This window comes from Musca domestica, unplaced genomic scaffold (genome assembly GCF_030504385.1).
Source record: "Musca domestica strain aabys unplaced genomic scaffold, Musca_domestica.polishedcontigs.V.1.1 33, whole genome shotgun sequence".
In the NCBI taxonomy this organism is placed as follows: domain Eukaryota; kingdom Metazoa; phylum Arthropoda; class Insecta; order Diptera; family Muscidae; genus Musca; species Musca domestica.
The window spans coordinates 10721463-10738550 of NW_026712312.1; the positions used below are offsets into that span (position 1 = coordinate 10721463).

At 35.6% G+C, this 17088-nt stretch overlaps 1 protein-coding gene across 1 annotated transcript; it reads left to right on the forward strand.

Moving 5' to 3' along the window:
• Nucleotides 1-3993: 3993 nt before the first annotated feature.
• LOC109613926 (putative gustatory receptor 93b) lies at nt 3994-6083 on the forward strand. Its single transcript, XM_020039116.2, has 2 exons — nt 3994-5140; nt 5579-6083. Exons 1-2 carry the CDS (start codon nt 4001-4003, stop codon nt 5765-5767), a joined length of 1329 nt encoding a protein of 442 aa, XP_019894675.2. The 5' UTR covers nt 3994-4000; the 3' UTR covers nt 5768-6083.
• Nucleotides 6084-17088: the final 11005 nt, after the last annotated feature.

The following is a 17088-nucleotide window of genomic DNA, read 5'->3' on the forward strand; positions in this document are numbered from 1 at the left end:
CAATAGTTGGCCGAAACATTTACACGATTCTAGACCACCAATTGCCTTTGAACTCTCAACGAAGACGATTGTGCTGGATATTCTCCCAACCAACAGTAATCAACGTTCCAAAGAAAATTCAGTCAAATTATGTGGCGATTTGCGTCGATGCTAAACCCTTGAGTGTGATTCGTGTGATTTTCACTGTTCTGCCTAAAGCGTAATTTTCCTGGGAAAATGTGTTAGCCAAAAAAAGAAGCACGAATTCACTTTAATGCATTTATGTTTCGCCCTCTTCACTGCTTCGATTTCCTTAATTTGAAATCGGAATCTCTTCTCGCCCTTCTGTGGGCCCCCATTCGTTGTTTGTCTCGCTGACTGTGAACAGTACTCTTGGTGGATTCACATCACACAACATTGATGGAATGGCTTAAACAACACCAGCATTGCATCCATGTCGATCTATCAACGGCCTTATATTCGTCACGTTGCTAATCCGAAGGATAACGTGACAGTTGGTTTGATGCTGATGCAGACCTAAATCGTCGTATACGATTATGGTCTTATGGGTTATGTCATAAATTATGAAATTACTAGAATGTCAAAATTCTGTCCGTAATTTACCTCACATTTCCGATCGTTGCCATAATGCCAAATTGAGCAATCTCATATAGTTAACCCGATGCTTACTATGGTCAAGTTTATTGAGATTGATTAATTCAGGGTCAAGCTGGATCAATGTTTGTGTGAAAGTAACTTTGGATTTTTAGTTGTATTTTTTTTAAGTTGTGACACGCACTTCGATTTTCAATAATTGTCCTCCTCTAATTCTCTCTCAAACATTCATTTGTATCTACACACAACGATTTTCACATAAACCATGGCCGAATGACAAGGGGTTACCCCGGTCAGACTAAATGACAAAATTTGTTTACATTTTGCAGAACAAATGTTTTGACAACTAATCAAGACGATCAGTGGCAGTAGCTATTGATTGTGCCATGACATGACCTATCAATTAGGTCATCTGATAAGAGTGCAATTGTGAATTAAATGTCACAATGTCTCATACGGAAATTGAAAGTTGTTGCTAGTTCTGTGTTCTGGTTACTCTTGGTCGGAAGGAGTCAGATTAGGCTGAGTTCTTGGAAATTCGTACTAGAACGGTACGAAAAGTATCAAAAGGTACTAAATATGGTACCCTTTGTATTTGAGGAAGCAGTAGACCTAGAACTCTTAAATTTGAAATGAGGGCCACTGAAGGAGTGTATGATAGATGTAACAAAGGGTTTTTGGAAATTTGCACTATAAGTGTACGAAAAGTACTATATTTGGTACCATTTCGTATAATGTGAAGCGTATTAGAGCCAAAAACTTGAATTTTGGAATTGGAATCAGGGATGAGGAGTAGAGTCGGTGCAAGTGGATAGTTTTGAAAGTGTATTCTCATGTATACGAAAAGTACAAAACCGTACTAAATTTTGTACAGTTTGAATTTGGAGGACCGGATTGAGCTAGAATCCTGAAATTTGAAATTAACATTACTTGCGGAGTGTTGTATTGGGATATGGTGGATGTTTTCGAAATTTGGGCACGAAAAATACTAAATTAGGTAAATTTCGTTTTTAATAACCGATGGAGCTGAACTGTTGGAATTTGGAAATAAGATTACTATTCCTTTGTAATATTGAAGTGTGTAGGTAGTACTTATATGTATCGAATGGTACTAAATTTCGTACAATTTTAATTTGGGTGAACCAATAGAGCTGGTATCCTGAAATTTGGATATAAGATTACTATCGGAGTGTAGGATTAGGATATAGAGGTAGTTTTGGAACTTTGTACTTAAATTGGGACTACATTTGGTACAATTTGTATTGGGACGAATTTTGGACTTGTGATTTCTTTGGGGTAGGTATTAAGTTTTCGAATTCATACTTCTATGTATTAAATGGTACTAAATTTGGAACAATTTGGATTTGGGTGAAACGATAGGGCTGCATGGGATTGTATGGTTGAGGTATGGAGGTAGTTTTGGAAATTTGTAGTGAGTGTAGGATTGAGGTATTAAGGAATTTTGGGAAATTCGTACTTATATGTACTGAATTTGGATTTAGGTGAACTGGACCGGAGTCTTAAAATTTTATATTAAAATCTCTGTTGATGTCTGTGGTTAAGATATGCAGATGGTTTTAAAAATGTGTACTATAATTGTTCGAAAAGGGTAAAGGGATATATATATATATAAAATTATATGTGTATATGTGTTTGAGATTTGACGGTGGTTGGAAAATGCGTTCTATATTTGAACGAAAAGTACTAATTGGTACTAAATTTGGTATTGTGTGATGAGATAAGGTAGGAATCATCAAATTTGATATTGAGGTCTATGTGGTATCCTGAATTGGGATAAGAAGGTGATTTTGGAAATGTGTACTATAATTGTACGAAAAGCATTTATTGGTACTAATTTTGGATCACGGTTGGTTTGTAGGATGGCATGTGTCCATTTCGAATTGGTTTCACTTATATCCTCCTCTGTAAACTTAAAAGATGAACATTTTCCTATTATTATTTCCGAAAAGGAAAACACAATTGAACAAATTGTGCATTTTCCATTAGTCTAATGAATTCTGATACCAATCAATCATAGAAAATAAAAACAACATTTCCTTGTTTTCTTTGACCCTTGCTAACAAAACGGCGGCATTTTATAAAAACACATGCATACAATTTATGGAATAGTTTCTTATAGAGCTTGTCAATATATTCTGGCGTGGCCTTCCATTGCATTTGTCAAACAGTAAGAATCGTTAAAGCACTTGGTAAAGAGTTTCAGTTTTTTTGTGGCAATATTGACTTGGTTAATTTCAGAGTTTAAAGAAGTTCTTAATAATAATAATATTAATAATAATAATAATAATAATAATAATAATAATAATAATAATAATAATAATAATAATAATAATAATAGTAATAATAATAATAATAATAATAATAATAATAATAATAATAATAATAATAATAATAATAATAATAATAATAATAATAATAATAATAACTATCATAATAATATTGTTTTTCAAATGAATTATTTTCCAGTTCCAAACACATGATAATAATAATAATAATAATAATAATAATAATAATAATAATAATAATAATAATAATAATAATAATAATAATAATAATAATAATAATAATAATAATAATATAATAATAATAATAACTATCATAATAATATTGTTTTTCAAATGAATTATTTTCCAGTTCCAAACACATGATAATAATAATAATAATAATAATAATAATAATAATAATAATAATAATAATAATAATCATAATAATAATAATAATAATAATAATAATAATAATAACTATCATAATAATATTGTTTTTCAAATGAATTATTTTCCAGTTCCAAACACATGATAATAATAATAATAATAATAATAATAATAATAATAATAATAATAATAATAATAATAATAATAATAACTATCATAATAATATTGTTTTTCAAATGAATTATTTTCCAGTTCCAAACACATGATAATAATAATAATAATAATAATAATAATAATAATAATAATAATAATAATAATAATAATAATAATAATAATAATAATAATAATAATAATAATAATAATAATAATAACTATCATAATAATATTGTTTTTCAAATGAATTATTTTCCAGTTCCAAACACATGATAATAATAATAATAATAATAATAATAATAATAATAATAATAATAATAATAATAATAATAATAATAATAATAATAATAATAATAATAATAATAATAATAATAATAATAATAATAATAATAAAAATTATAATAATAATAATAATAATAATAATAATAATAATTATCATAATAATAATAATAATCATAATAATAATAATAATAATAATATTGTTTTTCAAATGAATTATTTTCCAGTTCAAAACATTCACTTTTTTCCATCATTTCTCCTATTTTTTTTGTTCTATGCACATAGCTACGTGAGGAATAATCATGGTAACAGCTCCAATTAGAAATTCGGGGACCCTTTGCCCGAACGATGTTTGCCTGAAAATGTTGTGGGCGTGCTACTGCTACTCCCGCTGCTTTGGAATAGTTTACTACAGTTTTGAACGGCGTAAGATTGCCAACTCTAACGCAACAGCAAGTCATTGCGAACACAGGCAGAGTTTGTTCCTGCCATCAACACCTAAGATTTACCATACTAAATTCCGCGACAATATCCCACTGATAGCCTACGAAACGAAGTGGATGGCTTGGCTCAACATTATAAGTCGGATAATTTGTTGCTCATTATTTTTCTATGGCGCATTGAAAATGTGGAAGTTGGACGACTACTTTTACATATACGTCATGATTCAGGTTTTTTTCCTCACCGCATGTCCCCTGGTCGAGGCTTTGACTAATTTTCGCAACAGACGAGAATTTGTGTCCGCCATTAATGAGCTTTTAAAATTAATGCGTGAACTCGAAGAGTTGCAACCGAATTACAAACTATTTTGCTGGACTCACGTGGCCTTGCTGGGCCTGAAGCTGTCATCATTCGCCTACGAACTCGCCTGCATTGTACAGGAAATACACTTCACGCTCGACAACGGAGATTTCTATTCGATTTCGCTGCTGATTTTGGAGATGTATTTGATGGTTGCCGTCTGGCTGAGCCTGCATCTGATCAGCATTTTGTACATTTGTTCCGACGCGTTGTTTGGTGCCCTGAATCACTACATGAGGCACAATTTTATTCCACGGATCAAAGCCGTTGAAACACACATCATATGTTTGTCATCGCCCAGCTATGTGAATGGCCTATACATCGACCTGAGTGTCTTCTCGGATTTTATGATCCGCGTTCAACGAAATGCTCTGGACCTGCATAACCTATGTCAACTTCTGGTAGTGACCACTATTCTCTTCATTTACTGGGGCACTATTTGTGTAATCTACTACATGGTCTGGCAATATTATGAAGTCAATCTGATCCACAGTCGGTATATTTTCTTTATTTTGAAGCTGCTATTCGACATTGGCTTACTGTCCCTCACCGGCCACCGCGTAATTAGAGCTTCGCAATTAGTTCGATGTATGGGGTTGGAGAATGCCGCAATGACTGACGATAAGAAATGGAATAGGGAAGTAAGTTATTTGCCATTTAAACCTTTTGTACCTTAAACCAGGCTATGCCCGTTTTCTGTGGGAATTATTCAAAATTGGAAACAACAAGTGGTTCTCGTTAATTTGATATGTGTCCTCATTTTCAAAGTTACCTAAAAAACTCAACAGCCGAATGAATTGCTTGGATTTTCTTTCAAAAATGTGATACAAAATGTTTAATATTTCAATACCATGGCAAACAGTTAAACAAAAAAAAAACTTTAATGACCTCCCGGCAATGTACGTTTTTCAAAACAAAAAATACAAAAACACAAAACTGGCAAAAGGAGGGCACTCTCAGAAAAAATTGTACCTCCCTTTTTTGAGCAAAGAGTTATCTGATTTGTTTTTGTTCATTTTATTGAAACAGGATAAAAGATCAATGAAAAATTTAGTTTTGTCTGTTTTTTTTTTTTGCAGATTGAATTGTTCCTGCATCGGCTCAGCTTGAACGAATTTAAGTTAAATATTTTTGGCATGTTCGATGTCAGCAATGCATTGACTCTGGCATTCATTTCCGGAATTCTCACCTCGGTTAGTATATTTGTACCGTTCTCCATTAAAACCTACCGCATACAGCAGTTCCTAGAAAATCGGAGTTCAATGTGAGCTAAAAATGAAAATAAGGCACAGCACGGAGCACTTGCGTCGTCATGGTTAACCACAGACCGTGACTGGAAACAGGTGATTGCCATTGAATGTAAATTTGGTTCGAAAAGGACGTTAGCGTCGAACTTTCACCCTATATTAATGTATGTTAATGGGTTGCTGTAACGTTTATAAATAAAAACCCACAACTGTATTAAAACGTAACTAACCCTTTTTTCGTGTTTTAATTTGGTGGCAAATACCATAAAACCAGCTTTGTAGGAAAATTGCACTCTCCCCGAATAGTGGTTCCAATAAAGTTTCGGGTGAAATTGACTTGTCAGGTACATTTTCGCCCCGAAAAAAAATAGAAAAATTTGACCAGAATCCAAAAAATATATTTTCTAAATATCATCAGCGCTAATTTAAAAAGGACGAATTGAGACCATATCCTAATTTTGGATTTAAGAAATATTGAAGCGGTCCTGATCATGGGCTTTAGTTTAGACATGTCTTTGGTTAAAGTCCGGAGGTAGAATCCTCTACGAATTATATGTACCGAATTTTAAACAAATACCTTAGAAAATGTGACTTGAAAATCTGGGCCATTTTCTGTCAAGATTGCGTCTACATATTTAAATGATTTGATTGGTGGTCAGATCAAAAGTCATTTTTTATGGGGACTTGATGAAAATGTGAACTATTTCCATTGCCTCTCGCCTACATACGATGTCTGACATTTGGTATCTGAAGTGTGTTACAGCTTTGGGTTAGGTTAAATATCAAATCGGTTAGAACATATAAATGGAATATAAACCTATATCGACTTCGATTCCAACCAGACTGGAGGGAGATATTTGCAGGCTGCATGGCATGTATCACATGCCAAGAGATAATTACGGAGGTCTAAATGTCGGTTCGGTCGAAATTGAGAAATCCAATAACTGCTTCATACGCAAGCCAATGGAATATATTTTCGTGAATATGTTCAGATATACGGGAGCACCTATTGCGTAACAATAGCACATAAACGACCAAAGCTATTATCGTTGCATTTATTATTATATTATATCCTAAACTTTTCTATCTTTCGTTTTAAATCAGAAAACTGTACTCGTACACTTGAGAATACACCCATTGGAACTTCATCTGTTGCGTGGGAAGTCATAAGCAACTACAACTTCATCTAACGTGTTACGTTAGTGAGTCGACCCTCTCATTCGCCTAACACTGTTTCGAAGAACGTTAAGCCAGAAACTAAACAAAGCCCGACGGTTTGGTGTCAGTCCACAGCTATGCGTACGAACTCGTACAATGAACCTTTCTTCGGAGCCATAGACGGGCGAATGTTAACCTTGATTGCGTGCAATTAGTTGTCATGTTAATGAAGGTAACTGAATGTTGAAGCAGAAAAGTTGGTCATCGCTACAATTATAAACATATTGTAACTGAGCGAAAGAGTGTTCACCGCCTTAAGCAGCCACCACCCCTCCAGACACAACGGACACCGGTGTTCAACGAACCGCTTAGAAACGTGTGAGCAGTGAAAAGTTCCCACAATTAATATTTGGTTCTGATGCCTCTATGTTCCCTTGAAGGCCAAGTACAAGTGCAGTTGACGAAGTCGCTGCAGTGTAGACTAGTAGTTGCCATGCCGGGAAGTTGTTGTGGGGCAGAATTGAATGTGCGATTGTGGTCATAATGTAAAACACAATAACTGGAAACGATTTCATGAATAAATGTATGTACGCAATCGAGCGTCTTTGCTACCACATATGTTCATACATGTCTGTCTAGCATTTTTCAAAGCCAGTGAATTCTAACAATTCTTGACATTGCAAGCGAATGCTGAAGCGAAACAGTCAATAGTTGCTAAAGCGAAGAAACATCCAATAGTTGCAGAATTTTCAAATTTTCGTTCATAGTTCTACGAAAATTTGGCCAATGTTGCGAACGCCTACGTCACACAGACAAGCCTTGTTCTTTTGACAACTTATTCATGAAGGCAGTTGTTATGTCTTTTGTAATGGCAGGCTTGACAGCATTTAAAACTAGTATGAAAAGGCTAAAGGCAAAAGGTCGTACTACGGCCGACCATGTGATACCCTACAATATATTGCAATTGCATTGCATATTACTCGATTTTTTTAAATAATGCCATACAGTACTGCACAAATGTTACCTTTCGTGTTTTGACCGGGGCATTTTCCCTATACATATTTACCCCTCTATGTCGTGCTGATTAATATTCAAAATATTTTCACATATAAGTTGTTACCAGCTAAATATAATCCAATAGTCGTCCAAAACCCTGGACTTCTGCCCTGTTCTTAAGTCTCTCCTAGTGCAAAATTCCGTGTCGATTGGTTTTTAATTGTGTCCCGTAGAGTGACTGCAAAATTAGGAAAATGTTAATGTTTTGGTCCATTTCAACCCCTTACTTCTTCAAATTTTGATCCTAACCCTATCCCGATGCAAAATTTCGTGAGGAAGAAGATCGGAAGATAATTGCGGTCTGTATATAATACCCTCAAAACATAGTGTTGCGAGGTGTAGAAATTGCAAGTTAAATTTTGAAAAATCGCATGCGATAAAAAATTTTTGCCAAAAGTTGAAGAAAAATAAAAGAAGGTTATCTGTTTTATTGTCATAATTTTAGATTTTATACTTTTCTAACAAAGGACACCAAACCGAATCGTTAAGAAAGGTGAAAATCAGACCAGCGGTTCTTGACTTATAAACAGAATAACTAAGATTTACATTTTTAATATGTATATGTTGTAGCTATTTTGCCTCACCTTAATGATCAGAAGTGACCTTTAAATGTATTTGTGATTTGGTCGGGTAAAAAAAAAATATTTGCGGTCTAGTGGACATTTTCGTATTTTTTGACATAAAAGTTCTAGTTCATTTTACCCCCTAAATATTGTCCGTGACCGTCCAGCCCTAATTCCGCGTCTATTGGCTTATAATTTTGGCCCTTTCTCTTTTTGGTTCATTTCAACCCTTAAATATTTTGATCACGACGATCATTTGACGATCATCCCCAAAAACAATAGGCTTCTATCTAGCCCTATCCCAACCTCCATTTTGGCCCTTGGAAATTTTTCTGTTTTTGTTTCATTTCAACCCCTAAATATTTTGATCACGACGATTATCTCCAAAAACAATAGGCTTCTATCTGACCCTATCCCAACCTCCGCTTTCAGTCTCGTAAGGATCGGACCATAATGGCGACCTGTAGCGTGATTACAAATTAACATGAATAGACGGATGAACGGACATACATAGCTAGATCGACTCAGCTCGGCGAATTGGGAAGTTCCATGTGTAGTTTCCTATGTCGAGGATCAATATTTCGAGGTGTTACATAATTTTTGGCCCAATCAAACTTGTTATACCCCAACACATAGGGTATGTATGGTATAAAAAGTATTTGTTAATTTTATAAGCCTCACAATCGTTTGTGTGAGTAGTTTTGGATGACTACTTGCATTATACCATATGCCCTGGACGCTGTAATGATCGGATGTGGCTCCATAGGAATTACAATATATTCTTTTATCTATTCACCTAATCGCATTCCTGAGGACCGAATTTCGCTTGCTCATTATCAATTTCAAAACTAGCTCTGTGGCTAGCCCATAATTGTAATGACTTTACGAGATGGACGAAGGTACGCCTGACAGTGCCATTGAATTAAATAGCACAATATGTCACGACAAAATGGTCCAAATGTATTCAGTTCTTGTGGTGACAAACGTCAAAGGTATATGAGAGGTATTAGGATACCCCTTCCTAACATTATATAAGTATCTTATTTTCAACATACAAAAGAAAATAATAAGTTGTGCCATTTAGCAACACTTAAATCAGCGCTGCTCAAGAAAGAATATCTCTTTCCACTCAAATTCTCTTCGCTTATTTAAATCAAGAACAAAACGGATAAGATTTTTTATCTGCCTGCTTTATAAATAATTTTGGCAAACATTCATGTTTAAAAACATTTAAAGAGAGTCGAAAAATATAAAGAAAAACAAAATTTTATGTTTCTCTTAAATTATCTCTCTCGGTTTTGAGCAGGGCTGACTTAAATAAATACACGTATTTACATCTTGTGGCGGAATTCGTCGACTTTGTTAAATTGGCATTGGGTGAAGGCTTCGTACAGACCGCTTTGTATGATCCGGTGATGGACTGAGGGATAGGTACAACTGTAGGAAATCTGTTAAGGACGACTACCAATTTCCTGATTGCGATTTCAATTATTTCTTCCTCTTTCAAAAATTTAGTTTAAGCATCATTTGTATTTGTTATTCTGAAAATTTAGAACTCCCAATAAACGAATGCTATTTCAGTAAGCGACAGTGTATTTCGCATAGATAACCTACTAAGCCAACGTCGAATTTAGCAGCAACGTTTTGCTCCCATTGGCTAAGACGGAGACAAGGAAAGAAACCAAAAACATTCATAATCTGACGATTGTACCTTCAATCCGCAGAAAGTACGTTTGCACACACAACGTTGGCAATTTCAACATTAAGCTGGGCGTAGAACTAAAAAGAGGGCAACAGCCAAAATGAGCATCATTACTTCTATAATAATGGGAACAGCCGTCTACACATTTTCAGTTGTAATCAGATAGTGACTAATCAGCCTCATCACTGATTACCATAGAATTATAAATATATCCCTAATTACTCACTTCGAAGCAAAGAACGCGTAGCTACGGTAAATGATGAATACACAACTATTTTAGTTATGATCACATTTTAGAAGAAAAATAAGTACCTAAATTACGATGTTTTTTTTTTCAAATCAAATTGATTGAGGAAACCAACCCTTAAGTAGCATCACGCGAAAGAGTTCGGTCGTGTTCAACCCGAATATGTAACGATGAACCTAAAATATATATAATCTGCCCAATGCGAACTCAGTTGACATATGAAATTTGAGACAAAATGGTTTCCCACCAATCAGAACATTTTATTGGGAAACCATGACCTGCCATAACTTTTACTTTTTTTAATAGAAAAACGAAAAAATTTCAATCTTAAGCAAGACAAACACCATACAAGTGCAGAATATCACACTGGTTGTTTCTATCTCAGATTGGTTTTTATAAATTATTATCCAAAATTAAATTATCTAAATTTTTGTTAATGGCTTAAAAAGAGAGAAAAGGTGTAAAGAGGATAAAGAGCTTCATAAAAGAAGAAAGGAGGCTTGGGTTGGCTTAATTAAATTTCGGCCCATAATTTATGCTCGCTCACCCTAAGCTCCTTTGTTTCTTTACAATGGAGCTAACCGATGACTTAAGCCATTAAAAAACTCTTTATGTACCTACACCTTAAAACAATATTAATATTGTTAATTTTCGACAAGTAAAAAAGCTATAAGTTCGGCCGGGCCGATCTTTGAATACCCTCCACCATTTGAAACGAGTTTGCCAATTTTCAAAAAAACAAAATCCTTTAAAAATTCTGTTAGAATCTTAAAAATAACGTACGTAGCCGTTGTATTAGGGTCTATACGACGACGTGCACCTGCATAGGCATATTTTGTCATAGGTCATTAAAATATTCAAATGCTAAACTTGAAACGAAAAAATCGGTAAATAATGTAGCTAAAATCATCAATATAGGGATGTACTATTATATGGGGGCTATACCAAAATGTGGACCTGCACAGACACTTTTCTGCCTTAGGCTGTAGCATCCATTTCGAATTTCAAATACCAAATTTGAAACATTTCCGGTGAATAATGTCGCTGAAATCATCAAAATACCGAAAAAGGGAGGTACCATTATATGGGGGCTATAAAAAAGCCCTGAAGGCATAATACACATTTGAGTAAAATTATATTAACCTACTTCGTTTCGTTGGGAAGCTAGAGTGATTGCCACATACGGACACACGGATGGACATCGCTAAATCGACATAGAATTTTGTGCTGATCAAGAATATATACTTTGTGGGGCCTAAAATGTATATTTCAAGGTGTTACAAATTGAATGACAAACTTACTATACCCCCCTACTATAGCGGAGGGTATAAAAGGAAATCCAAGACTACATAAAGGCGTCGTCAAACAACAGGGCATTAACGGTGCGCAAACCCTCTTTCCAATGCTGTAATGTCTGTGATTAAAATTGTTGTCAGTTTGCCACAGTCTTCGGAATTTACTAAAAATGAAAACAGTGGATGTCCTGCGGTAATTCCGAAATCACACGTCTTTGATTGTGGATGTGAAAACATCACATCATCATCAAAACCAACCAATAAAGAAAGTCTAAAAGTCGGGCGGGCCGACTTTATGTACCCTACACCCCTTCGGCTATTTAGTAGAGCTTCATATAACAATATGTATGGGAGCTATAGCTATATCTGAACCGATTTTCACCAATTTTGGCATAGTTGTTTCTAGACTCCATTTGGTCGTAAGTGCTAAATTCCATCCCATTTGGGCTAATGTTACACGTTTGGTGCACAATAAAAAGCAAGCATATTACGGCTGCGGAGGACATAAATATATATAGCTATATCTGAACCGATTTCGATTAAGTTTGGCATACTTATTATCAGGCTTAATTTGGTCGTATTTGCAAAATTTCATACTATTTAGGCTGATATTGATACACGTTTGATGCACAATAAAAGACAAATCGGAAAAGGAGCTATCGGAGCTATATCTAAATTTTGACCGATTATCTCCAATAGGGTTTGTCCTTGGGTCAAACTAATGACTTGTGCAGAATGTAATCTGGATTGACTCAGAATGTGATTCTATGCAGATTTTAAAAAGGAAGTATGGGTCTATCTCGTTTCCTTTTGCCTGTTACAAACAAATGCACAAAGACATAATACCCTGACCACCTTGTGTTGTAGGGTATAAAAAGGAAAAATGTAGCTGTGCTGCACTGCAAACACTTTTAATGTCACATGCGTTCGGCTATACTGGAGTAACTAGACTAACATCATTGACTTTTGTTTTTCATGACAAGTTTTTCGAAAAGGTTAAATGTTTTCTTACCAACCCCGGTGGAAAAAGAACTTTATAGTTATTGTTATAATCCAAGGTTGCATTTTGTCTAATTCCTTGGAACGATGCCGAAACAAGAAAGGTGCACAATTTATACATATACATATACTACAATCATACTACAGCCTCAGTATTTACGATTCTCAGATTACTCTGCAATTAAAGTACTCTGTGCTGCAATTACAAAAACAATGTCAGCAAGGATGGTGCGATAACAACAAGTGTCTTCGATTCAGGGACGTACACAGGACTCATTCTGGGGGCGGGGATTTCAAGTGCCAATTCTAGTTCGTATGAGAAAGAAAAGTTATTATTCAATTAAGACAAAAGCAACAGTTCTGGGAAATTCCTTCTATACATTTCCATTTCCCTTCCCCTCTTCCCCTCTTCCCTGGCTGATGTTACGCCGTGTTATTCGCCCTAGTACTCGATGTATCTCATTTTGCTCACAATGACAGACATTGTTTGACAAATTTTAGACGGTGTTCGAAAACAATCGGACCAGTTTTCAGGTGGAATTAAAACACTATTTTCTGAGACAGACAATTTATCTTGGAAGAAGGTCAGGTAAAGTAAGAAAAATAGATTCTCTATTGAATACGAGTTCGAAATTCTCTCCGTTGCTGCAATTTGCATGAAACATATTATGGTAGCAAAAATACGATTACATTCAGATACAACAAAATGTGTGATTTAAACGAAAAAATCTCGAAGATGCCCTGACCCCCAACATAAATACGTCCCTGGCATGATTGCATTAGTTTGTGTACAACGACAAGAATGGGAGCCAACAGATGGCCAAAAGTATTTAGATGGAAGCATAGTGCGGCGTTTAACAAAAACAACGAATGGTCGCGGTCGAGATCAAACGGACACAATGTCCGTCTCATTAAAAAAAAAAATCCACAAACCGAGTGGAATGGAAAACCAAGTGTAATAGTTTTGAGCATGGCCCTCCCTTCTAATCTACGGAGCCACGCTTTCATGAATTTATACAAGGGATCTCCCACAAAACAGAAAAAAATATTAGTTAGTTTCTGCAACGAAATGTGCCACATACAAGAACCGCCATCGCTCTATTTGTCTTTTCAAATTTTATTTTAAAACAGAAATGTAACCAAAAACTCCCCAATAAAATCACATTTTAGTTTTTGTGGCAAATCGAAAGCTTGTCTGTTTATACCCTCAGGCATATGGCTAGAGAGGAAATATATCATTTGATACGGCCAAAACTGGCCTCGTCGAATGACGGTTTTAGATCCTTGGTCTCTTTGGACCAAATCCGTTTCAGGACATTTGGGGTCGATCTAGCGATGTCCGTCTGTCTGGCTGGTGCACGCGATAATTCTCGAAGGGAGTATCCGATTTGATCTTAGCTTGGTACCTCGTAACATAATTGTCAAACTTAGATCGAGTTCGACTATATGCAATATAGGTCCATTTCGTTGAAAATTTCGACCACTCCATCAAGTACCTACACCCCCACAAAAGGCCAACATTTGGGATAGTTATAACTCCTATAAAATATGATCTATGAGTCCGATCGTCTTGAAATGGCACACATCAGAATATTTTTACTAATCCAATGTCTGGTGTGAAGATGGTATATATCGGTCTATTCCATCAAGTTGGTATAATTTCTCATTTTACAAGAATTTAGACTATTTAAATGATAGTTTTTATTTGTCTGGCAAAAACGTAAGTGGGTCAAAAAAAAAAGCAGGTAAAAAAGCAGTAAGTAAGTACCGAACTTTGAATATCATCCACCATTTGGAAATTTTCCAAAAAAAAAAACATTCGCCAAAAAATTCTGTTAAAATCTTTAAAATTCCGAATATAGCCGTTATATTGGGATCTGTACGAAAACGTGGACCTACATAGGCAACTTTTGTCATAAGCCATCCCAATATTGAAATACGAAACTTGAAAAAATCCGGTGAATAATGTTGTTAAAATCTTCAATATACCGAATATAGGAAGGTACTGATATATGGGGCTTGTACGAAGGCCTGTACCTGCTTGGAGAATTTTCTGTCATTACGAATTCTTAATACGAAAATTGGAACAACTCCGGTTAAAAATATCGCTGAAATAATCAAAATACCGAATATTGGAATGTATTGAGTCTAAACGAAGACGTGGACTTGAATAAGCAATTTTTGTCATAGGCTATATATATGGATTTTCAGACAATTCCAATAAAATATATTGCTAAAACCATCAAAATACAGAATATTGGCGTTGTATAGCCCCCTTACGATATCGTAGACTTATATAGACAATTCTGTTCCAGCGGGTAAAGCACTCAGAAAGAGTGTTTTCCAGAATGAAAGAGTGGATTTCCAGACAATTCGGGGGTATCGTTGTAGGGGGGCTATTCGATATCGTGGACCTGTATAAACAATTCTCTTCCAGAGAGTAAAGTACTCAGGAAAAAACTCCTTCCATTGGAAAATGTGGCTAAAATTATCAAAATACCGAATATTGGGGGGTTCGGTTGTGTGGGGACTATACGATGTCGTGGACCGATATAGCCCATCGTTAATACGAATTGGTCAATATTGGCCAACTGCTTCGGAACCTCCGCCATAAAGAGTCACCAGTTTGATTAATCATAACGCAAGGCTGGGGCTATACATCTATCGGACAAACCGACTGATACCATTTAACATTTGGTATAAAATCATACCAAACCGTTTTATTCAATACTGCGAAAATAAACCCTTAGAAAGTCGATATGACCCTTAGAAAGTCGATACGATTAACTAAAATGCGCATAATTGTATGACAAGTCACTCCATCACGATAAACTAGTTACTGCAGAAGCTATGGCGCCTAGAAAATGTTCATTCAAATTCTAGATTCGTCAAATTTTTAAATCTGTCGTGATTTAGCTATTTTATGAGGCATCAACGTTAAAGTATGATTCTCTACGGTTTCAACAAGGCGTCATGTCATGTCGATTGTACCATGCTCCGATTTTAGAGTCGCCAAATAAACATTTAATGCACATAAAGTTGATAGGTAGTATGCACTTGTGCCTGAAATTAAAAACCGACACATACATATGCACATATACATTTCCGCCTAAAGGAGACTTAATAATGGCTCCAAAGTATAATAATAACAATAATATAACAGCGGAATCCAGGAGCTGCAAACAAACAGCGGCAGATATTTAATAACATCTGTAAGCGGGCAAAGGAGAGTTAAATCACGTCCATGTTAGCCAGGTTTATATTAATTTTTGCGTAATTTGTGCCGAGCTACTGTATGCCAGCTTGTATTTGAGCGCTAGTGAAACACGCACTCTTGCGCCACCGCTACCCAGCGCAACCGACCAACGTCCCATGTACATCGAGACTTAAACAACGGCCATTGATTTCGTGTGGAACCCAGAACAAAACCTGTTCTCCAAGCGATTGGAAACGTCGTTATGACGATGGTGGTCAATGATGTTGGTGTATACAGTCCATTTTAAGATGACATTCATCGACTGTTGGCTTCGTGTTGACCGCACCGGTTTTCTGTTTTGAACTGGGAAAGATGCTCTCTTAGCCACGAGTATCCGCTCTTATTCTTTCGATGTACATATAAGCGAAGATTATCACATTGAGGTGGGTCCATTTCCATGACCCTGCCAACTTTGCCAGAGGTTTGATTCGGTGATGGCAGGACAATTTTTAGGCGTCATTATGGGTGTTCTTGGACTTGGGCTTGGTGATCAAAATAGAATACGACTTAATGTGCAATGTATGACCTACCGTTCGGCTTGATGTGAAAACATTTACCCCACTCAATGTATGTGTGAGTATGTGAATGTGTATCTTGAGGGATCGGCAGACGGGAGAACACAACTAAGGACAACTCATTGCCCCCCAATCACGAGCTGACTGTACCTTTGTGTTGAATGTAATTCGTTCATAATTGACAAAGTCAAAGGCTTGCTAAGCGGACCCAAAAGACCCAGGAACACTTCATAATTTGTTATACCCTACGCCATAGAGCACTCAAGTGTATTATGTGAATGTGAATCAGTCCGTAATGCCAACAGTACTTTTTGATGCCATTGCCACTTAATGGACCCTTCTTCTCTTAAGTCACGTGACCTTCTAATTGCCAGGTTGGCATGCAACTCAAACTGCATTTGTGGAATTTATATTTGCTTTCCAACGATTGGTATCGAACGCAAGACTATCGATTTGTGCGCCCTCTATGTATGCAAAACTCTTTGCTTTAAAATGCAATTTAAATAGGTTATTCATAATTATAACCTCCAGCTTCAAAGGAGGGTATATTA